The sequence below is a fragment of the Vicugna pacos genome, chromosome 35 (assembly GCF_048564905.1).
Source record: "Vicugna pacos chromosome 35, VicPac4, whole genome shotgun sequence".
Lineage (NCBI taxonomy): Eukaryota > Metazoa > Chordata > Mammalia > Artiodactyla > Camelidae > Vicugna > Vicugna pacos.
Window position 1 is genome coordinate 21,009,595 of NC_133021.1, and position 26,518 is coordinate 21,036,112.

General features: G+C 43.2%; 2 protein-coding genes across 2 annotated transcripts in view; one reads left to right on the plus strand and one right to left on the minus strand.

Annotated features, from left to right (window-relative positions):
* ST8SIA6 (ST8 alpha-N-acetyl-neuraminide alpha-2,8-sialyltransferase 6) overlaps nt 1–26,518 on the minus strand; it is a 137,474-nt gene that overhangs the window by 70,744 nt on the left and 40,212 nt on the right. The window contains exon 3 of the mRNA XM_072955068.1: nt 10,823–10,912. Within this exon, the coding sequence (XP_072811169.1) occupies nt 10,823–10,912 (90 nt within the window). The remainder of the gene's footprint in view (nt 1–10,822; nt 10,913–26,518) is intronic.
* PDLIM2 (PDZ and LIM domain 2) lies at nt 225–2,185 on the plus strand. Its single transcript, XM_072955022.1, is given in 5 exon segments — nt 225–235; nt 772–999; nt 1,001–1,093; nt 1,095–1,186; nt 1,189–2,185. Coding segments are annotated over 4 exon segments (1,077 nt in total). The 5' UTR covers nt 225–235; nt 772–775; the 3' UTR covers nt 1,857–2,185.

The window sequence follows — 26,518 nt, forward strand, 5'->3', positions numbered from 1 at the left end:
CTTTCACTTCCTGTATTTGTGACTTGTAATTCTGTTCTCATTGAGAGTGATATCATAGAGTAGTAAGAATCGAACAGTCAGATTTTCATCCAAGCCCTGGTTCTGCCATTTCTAACTGCCATTTCTGAAGCTCTGCAAGCCATATAAACCCTCTGGGCTCATCTCTTTCACATGTGGAATTAGAATAATGAAATCCATTCTGAAGAAATATTGCAAACACTACAGACAGACTTAAATTATCTTGCAGAGAGCAGACTCACAAAAATGGTCATTGTTATTACTATTGACAATTTTGGCAATCATAATTGTCATTATGATAAAAATACAATAATGTAAAGAATTGTGAATTGAGTAGGCAATTAGTACCTATGTGATAAATTACTTCAAAACTTAGTGGCTTACTTGTTTTATGACAATGAACTATGACTGCGGTTCCTGTAGGTCAGGAATTCACGAGTAGCTTAGCTTAATGGTTCTGGCTGAGAAGCTCTTGTTAGGATGTAAAGTTAAGATAATGGTCAGAGCTGAAGTATAGGCTTCCAAGGAGGCTCACTGACGTGGCTGACAAGCTGGTGCTGGCTGTTGGCCGGATGCCTTAGCCCTGTGGACCTCCCAGTGTCCCCATGACATGGTAGCTGGCTTCCTGCAGAGCAAGCAATCCAAGAGAAGGCAAGGCAGAACTATCAAATTCTTCTACAACCTGGCCTTGAAAGTCTCCTTGCCTCCCTCCTTCCTTTCCCTTCCCTCCCGGGCCTGACCGCCCAGCCCGCCAGGTATGGCGCTGATGGTGGATGTGGTGGGGCCAGCGCCCTGGGGCTTCTGCATCTCCGGGGGCAGGGATTTCCACACGCCTATCATGGTGACCAACGTAACCGAGAGGGGCGAGGCTGAAGCTGCTGACCTCCGGCCTGGTGACATTATTGTGGCCATCAGTGGGGAGAGGGCAGAGGGCATGCTTCATACCGAGGCCCAGAGCAAGATCCGCCAGAGCCCCTCACCTGAGGCTGCAGCTGGACCGGTCCCGGGCTGCCTCTCCCGGGCAGACCAACGGGGAAAGCTCCGTGGAGGTGCTGGCCACTCGCTTCCAGGGCCCCGAGGACGCACATAGACAGCCAGTCCTCCCTGTGGTCACCCGGCTCCAACCCGGCCTCCCTCGGCCCCCGGCCAGGCAGCCCCACCTGCCCGCCAGCAGCCCACACGCCCTCGCTGGAGAGGATGTGACCCTCCACAGTTTCCAGAGGCTGCCCCACTCCCCGGGAATCGCCGCTGCGGGCCGCTTGTCCTATGGGGGCCGCCCCGGAAGCCAACAGGCCGGCCTTGGCCCCGCTGGCGACTCGGCTGCGCTGGTGCTGCCGCCACCGCCTTCCCCAGGTCCCCGTTCGTCCAGCCCCAGGCTCACTGTGGCCTCTGAAGGGGAAAGCCATCTCCTGAGCGAGGACTCAGAAGTCTTCAAGATGCTGCAGGAAAATCGTGAGGCGCGGCTGCCCCCGCACCCCCCCCCCCCCCCGCAGTCCAGCTCCTTTCGGCTCTTGCAGGAGGCCCTGGAGGCCAAGGAGAGAGGTGGCACGCCTGCCCTCCTGCTCAGCTCGCTGAGTCCCCAGTCTGCCCTGCGCACCTCCAGGGCCCTGGCCACCCCACCCAAGCTCCACACATGTGAGAAGTGCAGTGCCAGCATTGCGAACCAGGCTGTGCGCATTCAGGAGGGGCGGTACCGCCATCCCAGCTGCTACACCTGCGCCGACTGTGGCCTGAACTTGAAGATGCGCGGGCACTTCTGGGTGGGGGACGAGCTGTACTGTGAGAAGCACACCCGCCAGCGCTACTCCGCACCCCTGACCCTCAGCTCCCAGGCCTGAGTGCCCGCCCTCCACTCTGCGGGCACCTCCACGCCAGGGCCATGCAGTTGGCATGGAAAGGCGATGGGGGTTGGTGGGTTCCCTTCCTCCTCGCTGGGACAAGGACCTGCCTGCGCTGTGCCTCTGCTGGATACTCTCACTTCCTTCCCCCTGCTGGACAGGCTCTGCACCAAAGTCTGAAGTGGGCGCTGCACAGGGTGTCTCTGTGCCATAGGGGTTGAGCAGGTTGTTAGGTGGAGATAAATATCTAGGAGAGGGGTGGGCCAGACGCTCCAGGTATTCACTGTGTAAAGTTTTCAACATAGGAACGCTATAAATATATACTCAGCATGGACAAAAAAAAAATCGTTATTTCCGTCATATTGTACTTGTTACACAGGGCATCCCCCTTCAGTGAGATAGGGGAAAATATATAAACACCAGGCGGAAAGAATCATTGGGCACCATCTTGGAAGTCTGGCTACCACAAACAGTAACTAAACTATACCTTTAATGTTACCTGTTACCTTTGAAAATGGTGAATGGAAGTAATAGATTTGCTTTCTTTCTCCATCTCACTTCTAAAACTGGAAATAATTCCAATTATTTCTTAATGACCTTCAATAAGTGTGATTATATTTATTGCCACTGTCTTCCTAGTAAAGGTTTCTTTCAAATGTCTTGCTATTTGAGCAAGTACGAAGAAGCTTTCTGATGTGAATACATAATCAAGATTGTTGTATAACTCGAAAGTCAGTGTTTCAATTTTCCTCTAAGGGAACATTCAGCTTTGTTTCCGCTGACACACACTTATAACAAAATAATACCCTATTTCCATCTTCAACATGGCCAACAAATAATACTAAGCAACTCTTGCCAAGTACTAACTAAAGAATTTGGATTAGAACTATGCTGGTTATCTCCCAACATCAACAACTACAGACAAAATATTTATTTCCCACCCTCCCATTAACTGGTTGCCTGACTTTGAACAAATCATAATCCCATTTTAATCTTTAAACTGAGGGAATTCGATTTTTTTAGAAAAAGAAAAGTTATATATGCTCATGGTAAAAACAGAAAAAAAGCATATGGATTAGAAAAATTCAAGAGACTATTCCTTCAAGTTCTTAAATTGTATGATTGTTTATTTCTTATGTACTCTTTGAGATACAGAATGATGGTTAAATCATCTTTTGATAGATTTGGCATAACTAGTTTGGTATAAATGCAAAAAAAAAACTTCAGAGACTTCTACCATCACCTTGATCGTGGCTCACCTGCCCCAACTTAAAATTTTATATCAGTCACTGCTTTGGTTACCAAGAGATATTTTCCAAGATACTAAGAATGGACTATGCTGGTATGACTAGCTGTTTTGTGTTAATGTCTTTCTAACCTCTATACCAAGGAAAGGAAGGAATGCTAGATATTGGAGTCCTTAAAAGCTGACCAGGAAAGGCAAGTTAAAAGGTGAGAAATGAAAAGACAGACAAAAAAGTGAGTATCTCTTTAAGAAGCAATGAAAGCTTAGAGATTTCAAGGTGAGGAGAAGCAAGTCAAACATCATTCTATGCCAAGAAAATCTTGTAGATGACCACAAGCCACTTTTCCTGACAGACAACTGAAAACTTAGGAATATTTGCTTTGTTAGCAGGCTGTCAAGTGATATGTTCAGAGTCAGGTTTTTTGTTGTTGTTGTTGAAGTCTGATATGCCATAATTTATATTTCTTTCTTTTGAGTTGCAATTCAAGTCACATTGTACTCTCCGTAACAGTAAACAGGAAGACCATTTGAGGCTAGTCTTCAGTTCACTTTGCCTTTCACCTTGCAAAACAGAGCCTTCGAACTAGCATCTTCATTGCCCCATTAAGATGATCTTTTCAGAAAATTCCACTGTTATCAGCAATTTTACACGGCATGGCATGACACGGCTCATCGAACATACGCACTCATCAGGTAGTGTGTGGTTCAAGCCACACCTAGCCTGCGTGAAGCTGTGTTCCAGACCTTAACTCTGAGAATTTGGAGCTTACCAAGAAAAACTATCTGAATGCAGGTAAACCCTTCACGCCCTAGTGACTGCGCAGGAAGTCACAGGGCAGTGGCTCATCCTCTGTCTCTAAGGAACGGGTCTTGAAATCTCTCCTTTCTCTAGAAGTTCTATTTAAACTACTCAAGTGTTCAAAAGATGTAAGAGCTGGCTGTTGTTTAAGAAAATTGTTTCCTTCCATCTTTAAGAAACACTGGAGGGGCCTACAGAAGGATGAGAATGGTAAAGCCACTTAATCTACATGGTGCAGAAATATCTGATTGGTGTCACTGATCGGTGCACCCTTTCCACAGCATATAGTTGTTGCTGTAAGAAGCTTCCCAGCCAAGCACTACATTCCCCAACACCAACCACACACCAACTCCACTCACATTCTATTGGCCAAAACTGCCCACATGACCCCAAACATCTAGGTGGGCTAGTTTCAGCCAGTGGAATGTGAATGGGAGTGATGTGCGTCCCCTCCAATCTTTGTGTGCTTCCTCCATATCACCTCCTTCAGCAGGAACCTGGGGTCACCTGTTGAAGAAGAGCTGCACTGGAGGATGGAAAGGAGCCAGAATCCCTGATCAATACTCAGAGGAGAGTTGCCTGATCAGGAAGGAATATGTATACTGTTCATTGTTGAAGAGAGAATACAATATTGCATTATGACATTGCGCTTTGGGAGATTTTGTTAGAGCAGTTCATCTACCCTGACCAAACAGTGGAAACTGAACCAATACAGAAGTACATTTTCTTGGGATGCAGGATCATCTGGGAAAACGGAAGAGGAACACAGGAAGAAAAAAAGCACAGCAGCAGAGGCAGGAAAACCTAAGATGGAGAGAAATGAGTTCATTTACTGGGTCAGCCCCTGGGAAGTATCTGCTCTTAGAAAAATCAGTTCATTGGTCTGAAACAATGTGGACTAAGACGGACAGCTTGAATATCCACATACCCATTGTTAAAAAATAAACCAACAGAAAAGATTACAAATAATCTTTGCCATACTGAAAAGTGAACAAATTAGCAGTGATAAGATGGCTACATAGCATTTTTTGTACAGTGTAATATTTTATCCAAGAAATACGTAGTGAAGAGGATTGGGATGGAGAAATCCAGAGAAACATTCAAGGAAAAAGGATGAAGTAGGAAAAAACTTTAAAAACTTTAGATTTAAAGTAAGAGAAAGAATTAGAGAAGTTAAAAAATCTGCTCCAAGGAGTTGAAGTCTAAGGATCATTTTTTAAGAACTAGAAACTAGAGATGGTAGAGAAATGCTCTAAAGACCTAACAGGTATATTAATTCGTTCATTAGTTTATTCCACAAATATTTACTGAGCAACTACTATGTGTGGAGCCCTGTTAATGGCAGCATGGACAGCACCATGAGCTCACAGTCCTAAGCACAGAACAAAGGGTTGTGATACATAGTACCCCATCTCAGCGATCTTCTCAAAGGCAAATGTTTAATTTTCTTTTATTCAAAAAATGTAGTCAAGACCAGCGGAAAAAGAGGACTGTTTCCCTCCCATTCTAATGGCGCCTTCCTAAATTCTATTTTAGCAATCAGAAAGGGACAAACAGGCTGGAGAAACACAAAATTCTAAGTCTTTAACAGACTGTGACAAAAACAGAGCCAAATAATTATTTCTAAGAAAATGAAATTGCTTTTTATCACCACACACTGAATGAATTTTTCCAATTGTCCCCTGTAAGGCTGTAAAATGCACGAATCCTGACAACAGACAATACAATTGAAAAAATTAGTCTCCTGTGTGCAAAATAATACTTTCATAACAAGGGGCAATTCATGCTTACTTTCTTTAGACTTTTGCCAAACAGAATACCAGTTCAGGCTAATTACACGAGCTGGTTGAAAACTGTGTGCTTAAGGGAAACGCATCCCCCTTAAGAATAGCCAAGAATAAGTCTTAGCACCAAATACAAAACAACCGGAAAAAAATGAGTTCAATCCCCAGCACTTCTATTAAAAAATAAAGAAAGAAACCTTATCTCATCCCCTTCAAAAAATAAAATGTAAAAATAAAATATATAAATTCATTTTTAAAATTGTTAAAAAAAAAGCAAGCATGTAAACTAACAAAAAGTAAAGTTAAAAAATGCTCAATATTGGTAAATTATCAGAGAAATGCAAATCAAAACTACAATGAGGTATCACCTGACACTTGTCAGAATGGCCATCATTCAAAAATCCACAAACAATAAATACTAGAGCGGGTGTGGAGGAAAGGGAACCCTCCTGTGTTATTGGTGGTAATGTAATTTGGTGCAGCCACTATGGAGATTTTTTATCTTCTCTTGTTCTTTGTCTCACTTTAAATCTAAAGTTTTCTAAGTATTTTTCCTACCTCATCCTTTTCCCCTGAATGTTTCTCTGGGTTTCTCCATCCCACTCCTTTTCACCAGGTTATTTCCTAGATAAAATACTATACTGTACTAAAAATGCAACCTAGCCTTCGTATCACTGACAGTTTGCTCATTTTTCAGTATGGCAAAGGTTATTTGTAATCTTTTCTGCTGTTTTTATTTTTTTTACAATGATTGTGTGGGTATTCAAGCTGTCCATCTTAGTCCACAATGTTTCAGACCAATGAAGACTGAAGAAAGAGCCCAGAGTCAGCAACAGAGCGACATCAATGGTTTAACGGACAGGGGAAAACATAAGAGGATACTCACAAGAAATTTCATCAGCATACTGCAATTAGCCATGCTTGCTGATGCACATAAAAGAGTTGTAAAATTCTCTGCCTTGAAAGAAACAAAAATCACCTTCCGTGATTAAGGAACTTTCTGTCACATCGACTCAAGTGCTTTGCTCCAAAGCACAGCTATGGGTCACCTTTATGTTGAGAACTTTGGTCACCTTGGGAGAGAAAAAGCAGTTCCCGTGAAGAGAGTCAACTGTAACTTCCACACACTGATTCACACGTCGGGCAAGAAATACAACTGGCTTGTCAACGGGAATGGTGGGGCAGGGACCAATTTTCCCAAGTTCTACTTTTCATGAGGCATGGTGCCACAGGTCTGCCGCATGGATGATGCTGCAAGAGGTTTGGAAATCTGAGTCCCTAGAGAAATGTTTCAGAAAGAGACCGACAAACAACAAGCAGAACAATGCCTCCAACGTGATCAAAACAGGTGTGCAGCGCCATCTACGACGCATGAGCTACTTTAGGTCCCCCTGAAAATTCAGTTAATTTCTTGTGTAAGAAGAGGAGCATTTGTAAGCATTCAATCAAGTCAATCTATGATAAGCGAGGGTCCCGGCAAAAACAATGGCCTGCTCAAACTGCCTCATTTAAGAAAAGCTTAGAGAAGGCACTTCCCCCCAGTCAGAAAATGGACAGAAGACCTAAACAGACATTTCTCCAATGAAGACATCCAGATGGCCAATAGGAACATGAAAAGATGCTCCGGAAGAGGGTATAGCTCAGTGGTAGAGTACATGCTTAGCAAGCACGAGGTCCTGGGTTCAGTCCCCAGTACCGCTATTAAAAAATAAGGAAATAAATTAAAAAACCTAATTACCTTGTCCCCTTCAAAAAATAAAATGTAAAAATAAAACAATAAGTTTATGTTTAAAACTGTTTTTTAAAAAAGCATGCAAACTAACAAAAAGTGAAGTTTAAAAAAAGATGCTCAATATCGATAATTATTGGAGAAATGCAAATCAAAACTACAGTGAGGTATCACCTCACACTGGTCAGAATGGCCATCATTCAAAAGTCCACAAACAATAAATACTAGAGAGGGTGTGGAGAAAAGGGAACCCTCCAACATTGTTGGTGGTAATGTAATTTGGTGCAGCCACTATGGACAACAGTATGGTGATTCCTTAAAAAACCAAAAGTGGGGTTACCATATGATCTAGCAATCCCACTCGTAGGCATACATCTGGAAAAAACTCCAATTCAAAAAGGTACATGCACCCCAATGTTCATAGCAGCACTATTTATAACAGCCAAGACATGGAAGCAACCTAAATGTCCACTGACAGATGACTGGATGAAGAAGACATGGTGTGTACACACACACACACACACACACACACACACACACACACACACACACACACACACACACACACACACTGGACTACTACTCATCCATAAAAAAGAATGAAATAATGCCATTTGCAGCAACATGGGTGGACCTAGAGATCATCATACTAAGTCAAATAAGTCAGATAGAGAGAGATAAATATCATGATATCACTTATATGTGGAATCTAAAAAAAAACCACAAATGAACTTATTTACAAAACAGAAGGAGACTCACAGACACAAAAAACTTAACTTATGGTTCCCAAAGGGAAATAGTAGGGAGGGATAAATTAGGAGTTTGAGATTAGCAGATACAAACTACTATATTCAGAATAGATAAACAATAAGGACCAACTGTATAGCTCAGAGAACTATATTTAATAGCTTGTAATAAGTTAAATGAAAAAGAAGATGAAAAATATATAGATACGTATAACTGAATCACTATGCTGTACACCAGAAGCTAACACAACATTGTAAATCAACTATACTTCAATACAAAAAAAAAAAAAAAAAAGGAAAAAAAAAGGGACTTTTTCCAAAGGCCTGAACTGGATGTAGGAAAAGGCAAGTACAATATCAGGGGACTATTAAGAGCTACTCCTGTGCTGGCAAGAGTCCAACGGAAGGAAAGGAGAGAAAAAGGAGAGAGAGAGAGACACTTAACAAAAGTCATGGCCTTCATTCAGGATGTAACTAATACCTTCCTTCCGTCAAGGATGTCATTCACCTGCACACCACCACAAGAAGAAAGCTTCTTTCCCTTGCTCCTTCTTTCTGATCAGTTTCTAGTACCCACCTCTCTGGGTCAAATCCAAAGAAAACCAGATGACAAAGGAGCCAGGGGCCTATATGACGTCCCTGTCAGTGGGCCTCTCAGGGCAAAGACAGACTCAGCTGTGGATGGGGGTGGGGGGGAGTGCATCAGGCGCAGCCAATCAAAGGAACTCAGCACAGTGGATTTCTCTCGGAAGCTTAGGGCCCATCAGTTGGAATTTAAGGAAAAGAGAACAAAAAAATTAATAGCGCTATCCTTTGAAATAAACTGAGCGTTGGACATACAGCGTTGGATTGTCAAACCAGATTCTCTCAAATCAGAGCTCTAACCAGGTATCAGGCTTTTGTAATAACTGCAAGGATCCAGGCAGTCAAGAGGCTCAGACAAAGCAGAGAGGCACCTGGGACACCAAGGGTGGCCGTCTGGGTCCTGTCTTCCTGCACTGGATGTGCACCTCTCTGGCTCAGAATAGCAGATGAGGTCTTTAAGTGAGATCCATGGTGTTCCTTACACAGCAGGAACATTTAAAGTCTGAAACATCTCCCTGAATATCCAGACAGTTAGACAGCCACCCTGTGTGCCACTCTCCAGGGACACCTGGATCATGGATCTTGGGTTCCATTTAATGTATACAATACCTCAGGCAGGGAGCAGCCTGCTAGAACTTTCAATACATAAGTTTCTTCCTCCCAACAAATATCATTAGTCTATTACCCAGCGGTCCAGATGAAAGGCGTTCAGACCAGGTTGTCTACCCTGGTTTCCTTTCCTCCAGGTCAACCGCCAAAGAAGAAAGTAAATGGGGGGAGAGTATAACTCAAGTGGCAGAGTGCATGTTTAGCATGCACTAGGTCCTGGGTTCCATCACCAGTACCTCCATTTAAAATAAATAAAAATTTAAATGTCACAATAGTCCTATGAATTACACATTAATCTCCTATTTTACAGAGGAGGAAACAAACCCAGGGAGGTTAAATACCTTATCAAGGTTGTTGTTGGGGCCAGCATTTACTGATATGGTTACCAAGTTCAATCTCTCAACTGGGTATGAAGACACCATTGAGGGGAGGGTATAGCTCAGTGGTAGAGCACATGCTTAGCATGCAGGGGGTCCTGGGTTCAGTCCCCAGTACTTCCATTAAGAAATAAATAAATAGACTTAATGGTCTCTACGCACCCCCACCAAAAAAAAAGCTTAGCAAAATGTAATTCTCCTTAGCCAAAATGTTTAGAAATAAAAAAGAAATGGATTCTAGGGCAGCTTTATCTGCTTCCTCCCACAAACACTTTGTAACATTAAAAGAAGACGAGATGTGTCAGTTCACGTGAGTGGGAGAGACATAAAGGGAGAGAGGGGAGAACAATGAGAAGGGGAGAGGGAGAGATTGATTATTAGGAAGAAAAGGAGAAAAATACGGAGCAGAAAGCTCTCTGGGTCTCCACTGCACGAGGCTGCCGTGAGGAAATCTGCTACACCTCGTACCCTGAACAACTGTCCCAACTTTGCCAGGCAAGCGCTCAGCCAAACGCCATCCGAAACGCGAGCTCCTGGGAGGGAGACTGACAGGTGTGACCACAGGCCCAGGGCACACACACACGCACTTCCTCCTCCCCGTCACACTGATTGTGACTCTTCTCTGTAGGAAGCTAGGAGTTTTTAGATCTCCTTTCCCCTAGTTTGGAGAAGACAGTGCTGGAAGCTCTCCACCTGTACGCAGGTGTGGGGAAACGGCGTGAACTGCAGCTGGGACCAGGGGTCAGCCTGTTTACCTTCTGGGATTGTAAGCAACTCCACTCCCGCTTAGAAAAGGTTTCTCAAAAAGAGTGAGGGCCTAGAAAAGTTTAGCTGGCAAGACGACCAAATTTCCAGTGACTGTGTGGATCCAGAGACAGACAGCTAGAGTCCCCACTGCCAGGGGCCGACCCTGGTCTGCACTCTTCGACCCCTGGTCCATCCGTCCTGACCCACCGGGGCTTCTCCAAACCCAAGGTCATGCCTGCACATAAACAATCTTATTTTCCAAATGATTTCAAAGAGCTGTGAAACAGTTTTGAGTACAAAACACTTATTTGAAAATTATATTAAATGCAAAGAGTAGAACTTACTTTTTCGTTTTGTTAGATAAAGTCTCCAAGCCGGCTTGCAGATTTTTGCATCTCTCTGATGGCTGGAGTGACTTCTCATTCAGGTATGTGCTGTTTCATGAAAGAGATTAAAAATTGACTGCTTTATTTATTCAGTTATTAAATAGACTTTATTCTTTTAGAGCAGTTTCAGGTTTACAGCAGAATTGAGCAGAAAATACAGAATTCACACACAGCCCTCCCCACTCACACATATATACTCCTCCACCCTCAACATCCTCATCAGTGTGGCATATTTGGTGCAATTAATGAACCAACATGGGCACATTATTATCAACCAAAGTCTGTAGTTTACATTAGGGTTCACTCTTGATGTATCACATTTTTTCTATGGGTTTTGACAAATGCATAATGGCATGTAGCCACCACTATAGTATCATGCCAAATGATTTCATTACCCTAAAAATCCCTAGTTCTCCATCTATTCAAAGTGATTGCTTTAAAAGGAGAGCTTGTAAGATACGTTTAACAAAAATCAGATTTAATTGATAAAGTGTGCCCAAATGAAGTCTGATTTTCATTCCATTATTGGATGTGTCCATGAAAAAGGAAATTGATATTTTTACCTCCAAAGATGGGTCTAAATTAAAAAGCAAAAAAACAAAGAAACTTCACATGATAAAGTCAAATGGAAAAGAACTCTCCATTTGGAAGACTTTATCTTTTCAGGTTTTCATATTTTCAGGTTCATACGTGCAATGAACAGATTATTGGACATTTTTAATCATTGTGTATATAAACAGACCTTATTTTTTAAAAGATGTCGTCTCTGGTAGGAAGCATGCAGACACAGGAGATCAATAATTCTCTCCAAAAACAAAGGCAAGATAAATCTGGCCCTTGATGATTACAACAGCTGTGATAGCAGGGCCTGTTGCTGTTGTTTTATGAAATTGGAAAAACTGGAGTTGGAACAAAACCAAATCAAAAAGCAAGCTAAGGAAATGGGTTATGGAGTCGAGCTGCCTAACGAGCCTTGGAGACACACGCGTGCTATTTAACCGATCCAGGTCTCAGTTTCTGCATCTCTAGTCCCTACCTCACAGTGTCATGGTCAGGATATGTACATGATAGAGCAAACAATAAAAGGCACTTGGTACCATGCCTGCCACAGTAAATGCTCAAAAAAAAAATGCAGCTATCACTTTCCTTACACTTCAAAAATAGGCACACAACTCCGACTTCCTATTAACGCATTGATTTAATCACCCTGAAGGTATTTGCTGAGGAGCTAATACGCATTGGGAGCCAGGCAAAGGAGGTCCCTCTCCTTGGGGGAGCTTGCAGTCTGGTTAGGGAGAAAGATAGGTATCAAACAAAGGACCACACGAATGAAGGCAGAATTATGATCTGTGCTCGGGATCGTTAAAACAGCAGTGGATGCCACACAGGAGTGTAATGGGGAGCCACCTGCATATGGAGGGCGCTTCCGGACAGTGTCATTTTGGTGGAGATCCCCTGGGTAATCCAAGAGCGCTAATTTGGGAGGTGGGGGTACTTTCCAGATAGGGGGGGAAACAGGTGCAAAGGCCCCAGAGTGTTTGGAAACTGAAAGAAGGCAGGCAGGGCTCAAGGCTGAAGGGCTAAAGGGTGTGTGGAGGAGTAAGTAGGGGCCAGAGCTCACAGACCTGGTAATCCATGTTTACAATTCATCCTAATAACAATGCGGTGGGCAGCCATAGTAGGTTTGGGGGCAAGGGAGTGACGTATGTGTGTGACCTCGTATATTTCAAGAAGGTGACTGTGCAGAGACATGAAATGAGAGAAGGCCAGACTACAGAGTTTTTGTTTTGTTTTGTTTTTGGGTTTTATTTCAGCCTTTAAAAACAGTTTGCTTTTCACAGTTTGAAACATAACTTAGAGTTGAACATTTGCAGTGGCTAAACTTCTATGCTTTAGTATTTTTTTTTTTTTGAAAAATAGACAAACACGCCAGGCTCGAGAATCAAGAACTTTCAAGAATATTCAAATAAGGAGGGGACTTTAAAAGTGCAAAGTAAAGAAATGGAAAGCTCAGGGAATAACTTTTCAGGAAGATTTCGGGGGGCAATTTACATCTGGGTTTGTGAGGTTTTTTTTTTTAAATCCCTGAGAATCAGAAGAAGAAAAAAAAAAAGGATGGACAGATGGGAGGCTTCTGCTGGGTTCTGGGAGAGAGATGATTGCTCTACCAGCCAGGATAGAATAGACTATGATGTGGTAACAGACATCACTCACTGGCAGTTGCTTTACATCACAAAAGTTTGTTTCATGAAATGCCCACTAGACATCTGAGTGTCTTTCTAGGGCGGCTATGCTCCACATGACTTAGAAACACCACGTGCTGCAGTCTTGGGGCCACTTGGTTTCAGCAACCTGCTTCCATAATTGCTGTGTCAGGAGAAGAAAGGGCTGGCAGGTCTTAGTCTGTTGTCTGAAGGCTTCAGCCTGGCCAGAACTAGCTGCATGCCCTACTGTCAGAAAAGGGCAACCATTCTCTGTGCCCAGAGAAAAGAGGAGACCGGGACACAGGAGGGCACCGGAAGTCCTCACCCCCTGTCCATCAGCCGAAAGAGAAGCTGACAGGTTTGAGATCTCTCCTGGAGATAAAGCTGACAGAACTTCATAATCAATTGGATACAGGAGGTGAGGGAGCAGGAGGGGAATCAAGGTAAAGATATAAACAAGACAGATTCATAATTAATCCTCCAGAAGAGCCTTCCAAAACCATGGAGCACAAAGTACAGATGGGCTCACAAAATCCCTCTTTACCCTGATATGATATGTTTCCCCCCTCCCCATTTCCTTCCTCCTTCTGTCTGCGTGCCCCACCTTCTGTGCTTTCTGAATGTATTACCATTCTTTCCAAGGATTTGTTTATTTCTAATTTGCCGTGTATTTCATTCAGGCAGCACCGTTAATGAAGTGAATTACCAAGCCAGCAGTGCTCTGAATTATGATGGCTTTGCAAGATTGAACTGTGAAACGGCGACAAGCAGGCCTCCAATAGGATTTACAGTCACATAACTTTCCTTAAATCGGAGAGTTATCTTTGTTACTAAAAAGTCCAAACAGCTTTGCCCAACTGAAATCACAGAAGGTCCATAGAAAGCAAGTGAGGGTATTTGGGGTAAAGCAGAGAGGAGAAAATAAAGAATGAAGTCAGAGGGCAAAGTGGGTCCTTAGATGTCAGCAGGGTCAGCCTTGAATCTGAGCTCTGCTCTCTGACCTTGGCCTTTGAACCCAAGGGTTTTCTTTTTAAAATCTTTACTCAAAAACATAGCCATAGGGATGCTACAGATTGAATGTGTGACTATCTATGTTGAGCCGAGCTCTCTCCGGACACCAGGTCTGCAGGTGCTATGATCTTGGACTTGCAGCCTCCAGAACTGTGAAAAATAAATTTCTGTTAAGTCAGAGCCACCCAGTCCAGGTACAGCAGTCTAAATGGACGACTGCATGGAAGGACTGCACCGGATGTGTATAAATAACAGCTGACCCGCGGATGTTACTCAGTAAAGATTGTGTTCTCTACAACGCATCACTGTGTTGTTTCCTGGAGCAGCCGCTGTCATTACCCTAGGGGTCAGAAACTCCTCCCATCCACAGAAAGTCACTTCACAGCAGGAGGAGCCGAAAGAGAAGCCCCTCAAGTTCTCTTTGCTTCATTCATTTCATTCAAAGAAACTTCATAGTTCTCTTCCTTTTCACCTAATGTCATTGAAACCTTCTCAGGAAAACATTAAAAATGCACATGGAATCCATAAACTTCAAATGTTTGTCTACCTTAGGCATCTGACCAATGTAGCACCTTTCAGTGTCTCTGAGACAAGACTCTCAACTCATACTGTTTCCAACAATGTTGATTATCAGAATGAAGGAAATACCAATTAACTGTAGAATTGCCATGTTTTAAAATGCTTGAATTCCCTGGACCAGTAGAAGGCATTAGACCTTCCAGGGAGGGAAAGTGTTAGATCGTCAGTCCTCTCTGTCGGGAATAAGTGAGAATTAGGCGTTTCCTGCATCTGAGCCCATGAAGAGAACCATGAGGGAGTTACTTGCTCTTGAGAGAGCAAAAGGAAACTTCCCAGTTCTGAGTTGAGAGTGGTCATGCCCTGTGGACAGATCCTGTTTGAGAAGCTGGCATCCACCACAGATGAGGAAGTTGGAATAAACCCTCCTGAACTTCTGATATGGGGACATCTCTCAGACGAGTCAAAAGGGACAGAGAGAAACTGACTGAGACGAAAGTAGGAATTCCCAAGACCTGGAGTCACAAGGAACCTGGCAGGAGAAGAGATTGCTACAAAACATGTGTGGGCTGATTTGTAACCCAAGGAAGGAATACTGGGGACCAGGTTTGAAGGGCCCATTCAAAAGGACTGGATGTCAGGGAGGACCCGAAATGACAGAGGAAGAACATCAGAGCCTGTGGCTGGGGATCTCACATTTAGAGAGAAGTCCAGGATGTAAGCGGAGAGGGACCCCCTAAAACTTAGAACTCAAGCTGGCAGCCTGAGCAGTCAGATCTGGAAGAGGAAAGGCACAAGAGTCAGAAAGGCTGCCAGATAAGCTGTAAAAGCCACAATCTGGGGCCAGATGCTCATGGATTCAAAATAAGAATTCTGTTTCTGTCACTTCTGATAGTTTTGTGTTTGTTTTTTTTTAATTTCAACTTTCTGGTGAAAGCCCCTTTTAAGAAAGTCTTACCAGAATTAGCCAAAGATGAGAAAAGAATCAGCCCACATATGGTCTGCCAAACCGTACAGTGGAGAGTGCCTCCCAGGACAAGTCATGACAGGGACGGGGCTCTCCCCCTGGACATCTGCTTGAACTTGACGCATCAAGTTGGCCTTGAAGACTCCAGACCAGAGAGTGGAGGGGACTCTAACTGCCCTGCCAGGGCCCCTTTCACTGCCCCATTACAAGGTCACAGCCTCTGCTCACACGTCACGCTGCAGGACTGCTTGTCTGCTCGTTTGTAGCATGTCACCAACACTGTCAGGTCCCTGCTCCCTCAACATTCTGCCACATCCACCTTGCAAATCTGCTGCAAGGGAGAAATACAGCCTCTGGCCTAATACATTTCTATACCTGCCCCCTGAGGATGGCTGGGGAAAAAAAAAATCACCCAGGTAGATGGTTTGATAGATTTACGGCGTCCAATTTGCCAGGCCTTTTGTCCCTTGACACTTCCTGTTACACCTGCCATCCTGTCCCTCCCTGTCTCCTCGAAGATCCAGGCCCATCCCTTCATTTTTTTCTTTCCTGAACCTTCACCCTTTCCCTGCGACTGTCTCCTGCTCCTCAGGCTCAGTTCTCTACCATCTCAAAGTCAAAAACAAAACAACTCATTCTGCCATTCTCCTCTGCCTACTGCCCTGCTTCTCCAAACTTCCTCCCACAAGCTGTTTCTTTTCTTTACCTGCAAACCCACTGAACCATTCTTGGAAAGCATCGCCAAGTCCAGGGGATGTTAGGGCTCTTACTCTCCCTCCTGCAGCGTCTGAGTGGCAGGCCACTTGCTGGGCACCTGGTCCCCATCACAATGCTCTCTTTGTTCTTCTGCCTCTGATTGCTGATCAGGGTTCTCTGGCAGGTTCCTTCTTGGACCCGTCCACTAAGCATTGGTGTCTCCTGTGGTTCTTCCTTTCCTGCCTTTTATTTTAAAGCAACTGATTGGCATCCAGTTACAGTATTCCCCAGGACACTCTCTAGACCTCTTGTCTTCTCAGCCTGCCTGTCTCCTCGGAACATCTCAACCAACCTCTTTTCCCTTCTGCTCCATCCTCATGGCCCCCAAGGCGGGCAGTCTCATGTGCAAGTTTGATCTTGTCATTTCCCTGCTCAGGACCTTCCGTCATGACCTCTCTGTCAGCCTCAAGACATGCTCCTTGGCTGAGCCATGCACAAGCTGGCCCCTGACCATGATTCCAGTCTCACTTTTTACTGACAGTTTGCTAGTCATTAAATGGTACAAATTCCTCTTTCCATTCCTTGCAAGTCTTTTATTGTGGATGCTGCCTGCTTTTATTACATAATTATAGAATTTATCTGTTTGGTCTGGCAACCAAGCCTTCAGGCACATTTTCATCACTTCAGTAAGTCAGGGGGAAAAAATCTTTAATAAGATTGAGGGGAAAAGATACACAAAAAACAAGCATCTCTGCCATCACTGTTATCTTGCGGCTGATCTGCTTTTTAGAAATGCTCTCCTCGTAAGTCAGACTTGAGCTGAAAACCGACTGGCAAGATTTCACAAAATAGCAAGAAGCTTTGGAGACTACAACGGCTACTGCAAAATAATAATAACCAAGGCCCTGATAATGCAAAGAATATCTCTTAAATAAAACCAGTGGTTCAATCCCTGCAAGTAATGTCACCAGTATTTAGTGGGTATTCACAAGGACCTCTAAAACACAGAGTTAATGTCACCTTCTGAGCATGCCTTGTAATTAGTGCAATCATGCAATCAGCCCCCTGGACAAGTCAAACATCCCAAAGAATAATTTGCTTGTAAGTGACCAAGGAGTTTCAAGAACATCCAAGTTCTATTTACAGTGGCCAGAAAGGGGACAAATCTGAATTGAGAATCTAAATGAAAAGCTTAAAAGTGAATTAATTTTAATGTCTCTGAAGAAAGAATTTCTTAACAGATGGGGAATACAGGCTAAAAATGGAAAGCCCAAAGAAGAGGAATCCATCCATATATGTACCGCTCACGCTCCTTCCCCATTCCTGGGAAGAGGCACTGAAGAGCCAGGAGGGCATCCCTGATCATCAAAGGAACCCCCCCCCCCATAGATTGGTGTAACAACTGGCCTGCTAGCTCCAGGATAGAGGGGACAGTGGCCAACTGTGTTCACTTCAAGCTCATCAAGCAAACATTTAATTAGAATGTGCACCCTCCTGGTGTGTAATTTCCCTGAAGGAGAAAGGCAAGCATCCCAGCCCACTGGGATAGTTGGATTGCTCTCTTTAATTGACAAATTAATTTTCAGGTTTATAAATCACCCTCTTATGAGTTTGGTTAGCATAAGTCTGCCTTTGAAATACCAATCATACTCAAGAACTGGCAAAATCAAGTCTTGGTGCCCACAGAGATGAGGGGCAGACCCCAGCCTGCCTCTTTGTTCAGTCACTTACCAGGCATCTGTGCCACAGAGAACAGGGGCTACTGGAGAAAGGACAGTGGCCAAAACAGTGTCCTTTTGCTTGGAGCGAAGAGTCCGGGGAGGAGGACAGACAAATGAGCAGACACTTACCACGCTGAGTTTGCAGAAGGGATGCTGGCTATTTCCCACCATCATATTAATTTCAAGAAACCATAAATCTGTGTTGTGGTGGTTGTCACTTAATTCAGAATACAGGAACTGCTTTTTAAATGACAACATAGAACTTCACTCCTTTAAACATAAACACTGCAGCCACCTTAAACTGCAGGCCTTTCTGCAAATAATCTCTGCTAACCTGGTTTTTTGCCTTAACTTTGACCTGTCTTTGGTTACCCTTGATAAATATTAATTAGCTAGCTCTTTACTACTAACTCAGTTACCCTGAAGTATTCTGGCCCCTCTACCATTGTTGAAAGATAGATCTAAAATGAACACACATTATTTTATTTTACTCATCATGAGGGAACCAGTTCAAAGGAGAATCCGCAGAATAGACACATTTATAGATTAGGAATACTGAAATGTGCAAACGGAGGGAGGTCCACTGGACCTCCACTAGATAGGACATAATTTGCATATTTATAGACAAGAATTATTTTGTGTTACTCTGACTTAACTACAGCCTTCAGAGTTGTAAAACTGCTTCCAGGAGTATTAGAATCGGGAAACTCAGAGCTGTGTTCTCTGAACAATGCAAACTTATTCATCGAAGCACACGATTTTCCCCAAACCATTCACAGTAACACTGCCCATCACTATAACATTAAAGGAAGGGTCAGTAGTAATGAACCTAAGAGACATTCACTTAGTCTGAATTTCAGTCCCGTTCACTCCACAGCTTCCTCAAGGGGAACAGGTGGACCTGGTGTAGGTGTAAGGTCCTTTGAAGCACTCAGGAAGCACTGACTTATCTAAGCAGGTTGAAGTAAAGAGAAGACTGGTCCAAAAGGACAAGTCTGATATGGAGACTTATTAAAACGTCAAATCCAGATGGGCAAGAGCAGGGTCAAAGTAGAGATAAAATAAAGCAGGAGCAGATTGGAAACAAATGGAAGAAAAAAAGTGACTAATACTGGACCATTTGTGTCTCATTTCATTGGTTCTTAAGTATGAGATCTTTAGGGGCTTGAGATCAACTCAAAAGTGTAGACTTAGGGTGGAATTGGTCTCAATGCAGTGTTTCTAAAAGTCTTTTTAAACCCACCTCCAACATTTTCCCACTTGGTAGAGCCAAGGTTATTCTGGTCTTTCTTTAATATGCTTTGTATTTGAAAAGGTTTTCCTAAGTATATTTTTAATACTAATAGCCACATTCCCTGATTTTGCTTTGCTTTCCTGGTTATGCATGAAGATCGTAACAGTAACATCTAGTAGATGGTCATTAGGTGCCAGGTATTGTTTCAAACTTTATACACGTGTCATCTCATTTACTCCAATGAATACACAAGACAGGGACTGTGCCCATTCTATAGATGAGGGAAATAAGGCACTGGAAGATGAAAGGGCGTACAGAAAGTCACTCTGTTAGTCAGAAGTGGAGTAGAGTTTCAAATCCAGACACCACGTGTCTGTGTTCTTAGCCACTGAGCTATTCAACCTTCCCTTAGAGGGAAAAAATTGTCTTTCAATGGAGAGCCAGTCATTGTCCACAGCACCTGCCACTGTAGGTTACCTGACTCTTTAGTCTACAGGAACTGACAAAGATTCTCTCCTTGACCAAACTCAGGCTCCTCTGAGGTCTGTTTTAACTAGGCTCCATTTGTGGGTGTGTCCTTAAGCACCCCAATTCCACAAGAACCCTGCTAAGTCAGCACTCCATGTATGATCACCCTGGACAGTTGACCAAATTCCTCAATCCCCGCCATCCCCCAGGTGATATCCAATCACCCTGGTCTGCCTTCAGCAAGAGTCTTATCAGGCCGGTTTGGACAGAATCGCCCCTTACACCTTTGATGCTTCTTCCACTGCCCCTCGCCCTGTTCATTGGCTATAAATTCCCACATTTTCTTGCTGTATTTAGAGTTGGTCCAATCTCTCTCCCCTACTGCAAAACTCCATTGCAGTGGGGAGGGTATAGCTCAGCGGTAAGAGTGCATGCTCTTGGGTTCAATACCCAGCACCTCCGTTAAAAAAATAAATGAATACATAGATAAACCTAATTACCTCTCCCAAAATTTTTTTAGTTAAAAAAAAATTTAAACCTTTAAAAACTCCATTGCAGCAGTCTCTACACCTATTGCAACAGAACTGAATAGTCCGCCTTATCGTTTAAACAAGTGTCATGGATAACTTTTCCTTTAACAGAGCTGTTTTGAACTCTATACACTGTAGGTAAGGGATAGCAACATAAAACCACCCTTGTCTACAGGTATGCAAATGAGCTGTGTCCAGTGGAGACACATCCCTCCCGCACAGCCAGAAGGTCTGTTTTACCTCCCTTGGCAGGTTCATCTCAATATCCCTGATCTAGAAATGTGTCTGTTCCTTTGAACTGGTTTTAACATTTTGCCAGTCTTCTCTCACTGATGAGTTAAATAATCTCTTTAAAGAGCAGTCCTTTTCCTATCTGTAGAAGAGACATGATTTTACCTTTTTATTAAAGTTATCTTTCAACACTCTGAATGAGAGTGCCAGAAGCACTTGTAAACTGAATAAAGATTACCCTGACAAAGAGGATAAACTTCGGTGGCAAACTGAGCACAGTTCAGGTGCCCCGCTACGCACTACATGCTTAGCCCCTTAGAAATTATTTAGCACCCCCATGCTTTCAGCTTTGTGTGCAAAATGGAGATAATATTATCTCCCCAATAGATCTGATGCAAAGTTTATGACTGAAAATGCATTAAAACACTCAGTACAGTGACTGGAACAGAGAGCCCACACAAGCAGCCCTCAGTAGGAGTCCTCACGGTGGCTGTCACTGCCACAGGCGGCCTCTTGAAGCAGTCCTTCTCAAACTGTGATGTGCCCGGGAATTGCCTGGGAAATTTACTAACATGCAGATTCTGGTGCAGCAGCTCCGGGATGGGACCTGCTCGTCTGCATTTCTAACCAGCTTCCAGGTGACGCCACTCCTGCTGGACTGAGGCTCACGCTCTGTGTCACGAAGTCTTAAAACTTCATGGATCAAATTCATCTGCCCTGATAGTTTTGTAACAGCCTAGAGTAAAACTTTCAAGACATGGGGGTGGGTCTTACAGCCAGAAGCATTAGTGGGAAAAAGAAAGAAACACTTTGAAAATCTACAAGAGTAAAACAAGCTAAATTACCATGTAATGAACAAGAGGTGGGTTTTTGGTTTCGTTTTGGTTTGGTTTTTCCCAGATGAAGTGCTCCACAAAGGAAACAATCTAAGAGGAGATTTGTGGAACCGAGAATTTTTAACATAATTGCTTTTCTGAGTCACATGCGGGATTCATGCCCCCCAGGAGCTCTGCTACAGAAAACACACAAGTAGCCCCCTTTGTTGCTAACACTTCCACTCAGGCTTGACCCGCCCACCAAATTCAGCCCTCCACTGGGCATCATTCAAGCAAATGGGATGATAATTGGAGGCTGCAGCTTTTTTTTTTTTTTCCTTTTTCAGTTTTACTAGGTAGAATTATTACAGTTTGACTGCACAAACACATTAAATTGCAAATGCATATATACAGTATACTGCACTTTTTTTTAGTTTACATATATATACTGATGATTGTTTCTAAGAACAGATTAGTGCTTTAGCTTTTAAACTTACATAGTTATCAAAGGAATAATGCCAACCACAAAATAAGAATCAACAGAATGCAATAATCTAATCAAGAAGGAGGACAGTCAGATGTGCTTACACATATTTAAGAAATCCACCATCTTAGTTATAAATAATAAGTAGTTCATTTGTGTCCTTATTGTTATTGTTATTATTTTTTAGATTCCTCATATAAATGATGTCATATGGCATTTTTTTTTTCTTTCTCTTTCCGGCCTACTTCAGTTAGAATGACAATCTTCAGGACCATCCATATTGATTCAGCCTCTTCTGAGAGAAAGTCAAAGGACATGAGTTGGAAATAACTCGAACATATCAGATAAAAATCCATGTTTCAGTGCCCATACTAGCTATGTAATCCCACTCAAACCAAGTCAAAGTCCCAATCAAACAGTTCTTTATCCCAACCGAAAAATACAGGAAGAAATTTCTCTGTCAACTAAATATTTCTTCCAACAAACTTGGAGAAGTGAATTCTGAAATAAGACCATTAACGAGAAAATAACTTTTATCCGTATTCCATAATGACTCCAGGATAGTGTTTGAGATAGCCACATGGCACTGGATAATACTTGAGAACTTAAAAATGCTTAAGTATTAGAACCATAACAACAGCTATAAAATAAGTTTAACCACCAAAGAGTGGAAGCCATCTTATAACCTGTAAGTCCATAGCTCATGTTTATATATTCATATTGCATACTCATTTTCAAGAAAGCATTGGTGAAACTTTGTGGGGCCCTCCTGGGTATAAAAGCCCCTCTGAATCCCCCATTTCTTGTTTGCAGAAAAAGGCTTTAGTCTCCTAGGGCTTCCCTGAGTTCCAAAGAGTAGGCACACTCAGGTACTAACTGGGGGGTGAGGGAACACAGAAACCAAGGAAAAAACAGTTAAACAAGGAAAGTAATGATAAGGGTTCAGGGTCAGAGTCCTTGTGCTGCCAAAAGATCGGCCCTCATCCGTGATGAGCCAAATTGAAACTCAGAGACAGGGTCTTAAAGCATAGAAGAAAAGAGACAAAGGGGACCCAGAGCAGGCTAGTGCCTTCAAAACAGTGAACCCACCTTGGGGATGGGGCAGGGTGGTTACACAGTCATAGCTCAAACAATAAAACATTGATAACAATGAGCAAAATCATTTTCCTGTCATAAGGTTTAGCGCGACATCATGGTGTCTCCAGGCAGACAATCCTACAGAGGCTAGCGACTGTCACTTTCTCAATCTCTTCATCTTGCAAATGCCTGTGGCATGGGTTTTTTGATGATTTAGCCTATTTTTGCAGGGTTACGGTTCCATGACCTTCTACCTGGAGAAGAACAACTCAGAAGCCAAGCACGATTATAACTTTTGATTACGGGAATAAAGTAGAAACAGTAAGATCAATAGCTTTAGTCTTAACTGTGGGCCTGGAGCTGTGAGTAGCAACTGGTCAGTCAGGTTAGTTGACCGTTTTAAGGGCAAGCATAAAGGTAAGAATCTGTTAGCCTAAGTGTGGCCATTTTACTATTCCTCCTTCCCTTGTTCCTCCTCCAGATAACAGTCTGAAGGATATCTCTGAGTTGTTCTTCGGGAACTAAGACCCACCCCCACCCAGGTGGAGGATGGTGACTCCAATCTGAGCACAAGCACGCAGACCCCAGCCTGGTTGGCACCAGGAGGTCGATGACTGTGATTCCTCAAACACTACCCTGTTACCTTTCCATCAGCCAATCAGAAGAAAGACATGCATGCGGCACCCCTCGCCCCAGATGTTGCCTTTAAAAATCCTTCCCTGAGAGGGAGGGAGGATTATAGCCCAGCAGTAGAGTGTATGCTTAGCATGCATGAGGTCCTCGGTTCAATCCCCCGTATCTCCATTAAAATAAATAAGTAAATAAATAAGCTTAATTACCTTCCTCCCAAACAAATACCAATAAAAATAAGTAAAGTGTTTTAAAAATAATTTTAAAAAGAAAATTTAAAAAATAAAAAGAAAAGCCCCTGCCATCAGAAAGCCATCAAGGAGTCCAGGTATTTGGAGCATTATCTGCCCGCGCTCCTTGCTTGGCGCCCTGCAGTAAATGCTGTATTCCTCTCACCACAACCCGGTGGCAGCAGATTAGCTTTGCTGCCTGGTGGGTGAGCAGATCCCAACTGGTAACATTAGGTTCAAAGACTGGGGACATCGTGTGGAGAATTTTACATACAGACTCTTCCTCAAAAAAAAAAAAAAGTTTAATAGGGTGGCACAATGGCTTCTGATCATCAGAGCAAGGAAACTCTGAAGCAATGAAAGCTGATGCTGAGACAGCATGCCAAAGTGGCAAAGTTGCCCAGGCAACGTGGAGGCTGCAGGAAGTTACATGCTATCAAAACACAAACACGCCAAAAGCCAGTCACTGAACACATCTGGACAGCGAGCAAACTCCTAATTGACTGATCTCTTCAAAACCCGCGGCTCTTTTAAAGGCTGTTTGAGTTTACTTGCGGAATTCAGGTTAGTGTTATCAGAAGGAAAACCAGTGCAAAAAAAAAATTTTTTCAGAAATCATGTGCAGACATTTGGGGGCCCTTGAATTATGAAATAAAATGGGGAGAAGAATATGTCATAATAAAATAAAAAACAGCAGGTGGAATGTCTCATCTCACTACAGCAATTTTATAAATGTAAGAGGAGGCAAAATCATGATGATCTATCACAGAATAACAATGATTTTTGAAATTCTGAAGGGCAAAGAGGGGACCTACTTCACTCAGTCAACAGAAAACATGCTAGGATCCTGCTATCAATAAAGATTTTTTCTATGGCTCATATTGTGTAAAACAATGATGAAAAAACTATAAACTAGAATTTGTTCAAAAAGCAACTTCCAGAATTTCCCCTCAGTTCCCTGTTATACATTTTTACATCTGTCTTTGACATAATTGTGTCTTCCTCATCTGTTAGTAGCCCCCTCCCAGTAAGTTTGCACAAATGGATGAATGCATAAATGATCAACGAACCTGAGATACTTCGAGATTATAACTTATCCAGGGAAAAACAGATTCCAGAGCTGGTCAGAAAAAGTAAAATAAAATTCTAGGAAAAAAAAAATGTCAACAGGAAGAATTAGAACCAAAAGGATCTTCCGATTAACCCCCCAGCTAATTACAAGACTTAATTAACCAGAAGAGCCCAGTCTCTGTTCATTCTATTTAATTGAGATTTTAGTGCATTTAAAATGATGCCCAAATATTCTCATTAATAATGAATGAAAGCATATGGAAACTAGCTAACCAGATTTACTGTGCTTAGGTAAACCATAATTGGGTAGGGTTATGAGTGTCGTAGGAAACCAGTCCATCTCAAAATGGAGCAATATAATTACACATGAAATTCAACAAGGAAACAGCACAACGTAATTAAAAATCCTTGAAAAGAGGAAATACAGTTACTCGAATGAGGTGTTGGCGGCTGAGCAAGCAGTCAATCAAGTCTCATTCCACGAAACTCAGGAGCAATAAACCTACTCAACAAAACTGAACTCTTGATTACATGAACGTGTATTAATCTCGTATCTTCATATTTACAATCTCCCAGCTGATAAAGTGTCCTGCTGTTATCTCACTGAAAATTTGGAACAATAGGAACCTAGTTAAATCAGAGCTGCTGCGTCTGGTTAGGAATTTTTTGTAACTGGGCAGAGTTGATGGGCTCTGTCTCCGTTTATGACAGGACCTCTTTCCTGCCACATCCCGGTTCTCCTTTAAAGCCCCTCCTCCCCCTCCCCGGGAGGATATTCATTCTTGCTGGTTGACTAATTCCTCGTTCCCATTTCTGACTCTTCCGAAAAACTAGAGTTTGTGAGTAGGATCATACATGGTAAGGAGTTCTAATGAGCTTTTAACGGCTCCCACTTCACAATGAACATATTTGCATTTAAAAGTGTGTCCTTAAGGAATGTTTTTCTGCCCTCCTATCCAACCCTGCTGGCAACGAGAGCCCCATTCTGGTCTAGTCTAGTACTGCAACGACTTGGAGCCTCCAGAGCTGCTCCAGCCCCTCTTCCTCCACTTCTGGTGCCTACATCACCCAACTCTCAACTTTCCCCCAACTCCACTGGATAGACTGGCCTTTCTCACTTTTCACCGTGGGGATCTCTCTTGGCCATGGGTTGCAATGACTGTGACCACACTACAGCACCACTATTGGCTCCTCTTGCCCTGGACAACATGTGTCCTCTGTCCACCTTCAGCTCTGGCCTCCCAGAGCCTCACCCCACCCCGTCACCTGACCCCCCGCCAAGCCAGCCCCAGGCCCCCGCACTGAGACTCAGAGAAGTCAGTCATCTAAGCCAAGGCCCTAAAGTCGGGAGTTGGCCTCTGAAGCAGGTGCCAAGTTTTGGAGAGAAATGGGTTCCTCAAGCCCCCATGTGAGCCCTCATTCCTCCATAAGTGTCAGGCCACAGGCAGGGGCCAAGGTGTGAGCTAAGAAGGCCACGAACAGGATGACGCTGAGTGGGGACCATTTGGCTGTGGATCCTTAACTTGAGCCCAGGGGACCCAACCACTGCTGCATCGAAACAGCTGCGCCAAAGTGTCTTCCTTTGGTCTGAACGTTCATTTTCCTGATATACAGACCTTCAGGGAACTTTATCTACAAGAATTTTACAGGCATTAAGTGTATGTGAATACAGGCATACCTCGGAGATACTGTGGGCTTGGTTTCTGACCCCCAAATAAAGCGATTATCCAATAAAGTAAGTCACACAAATTTTTTGGTTTCTCAGTGTT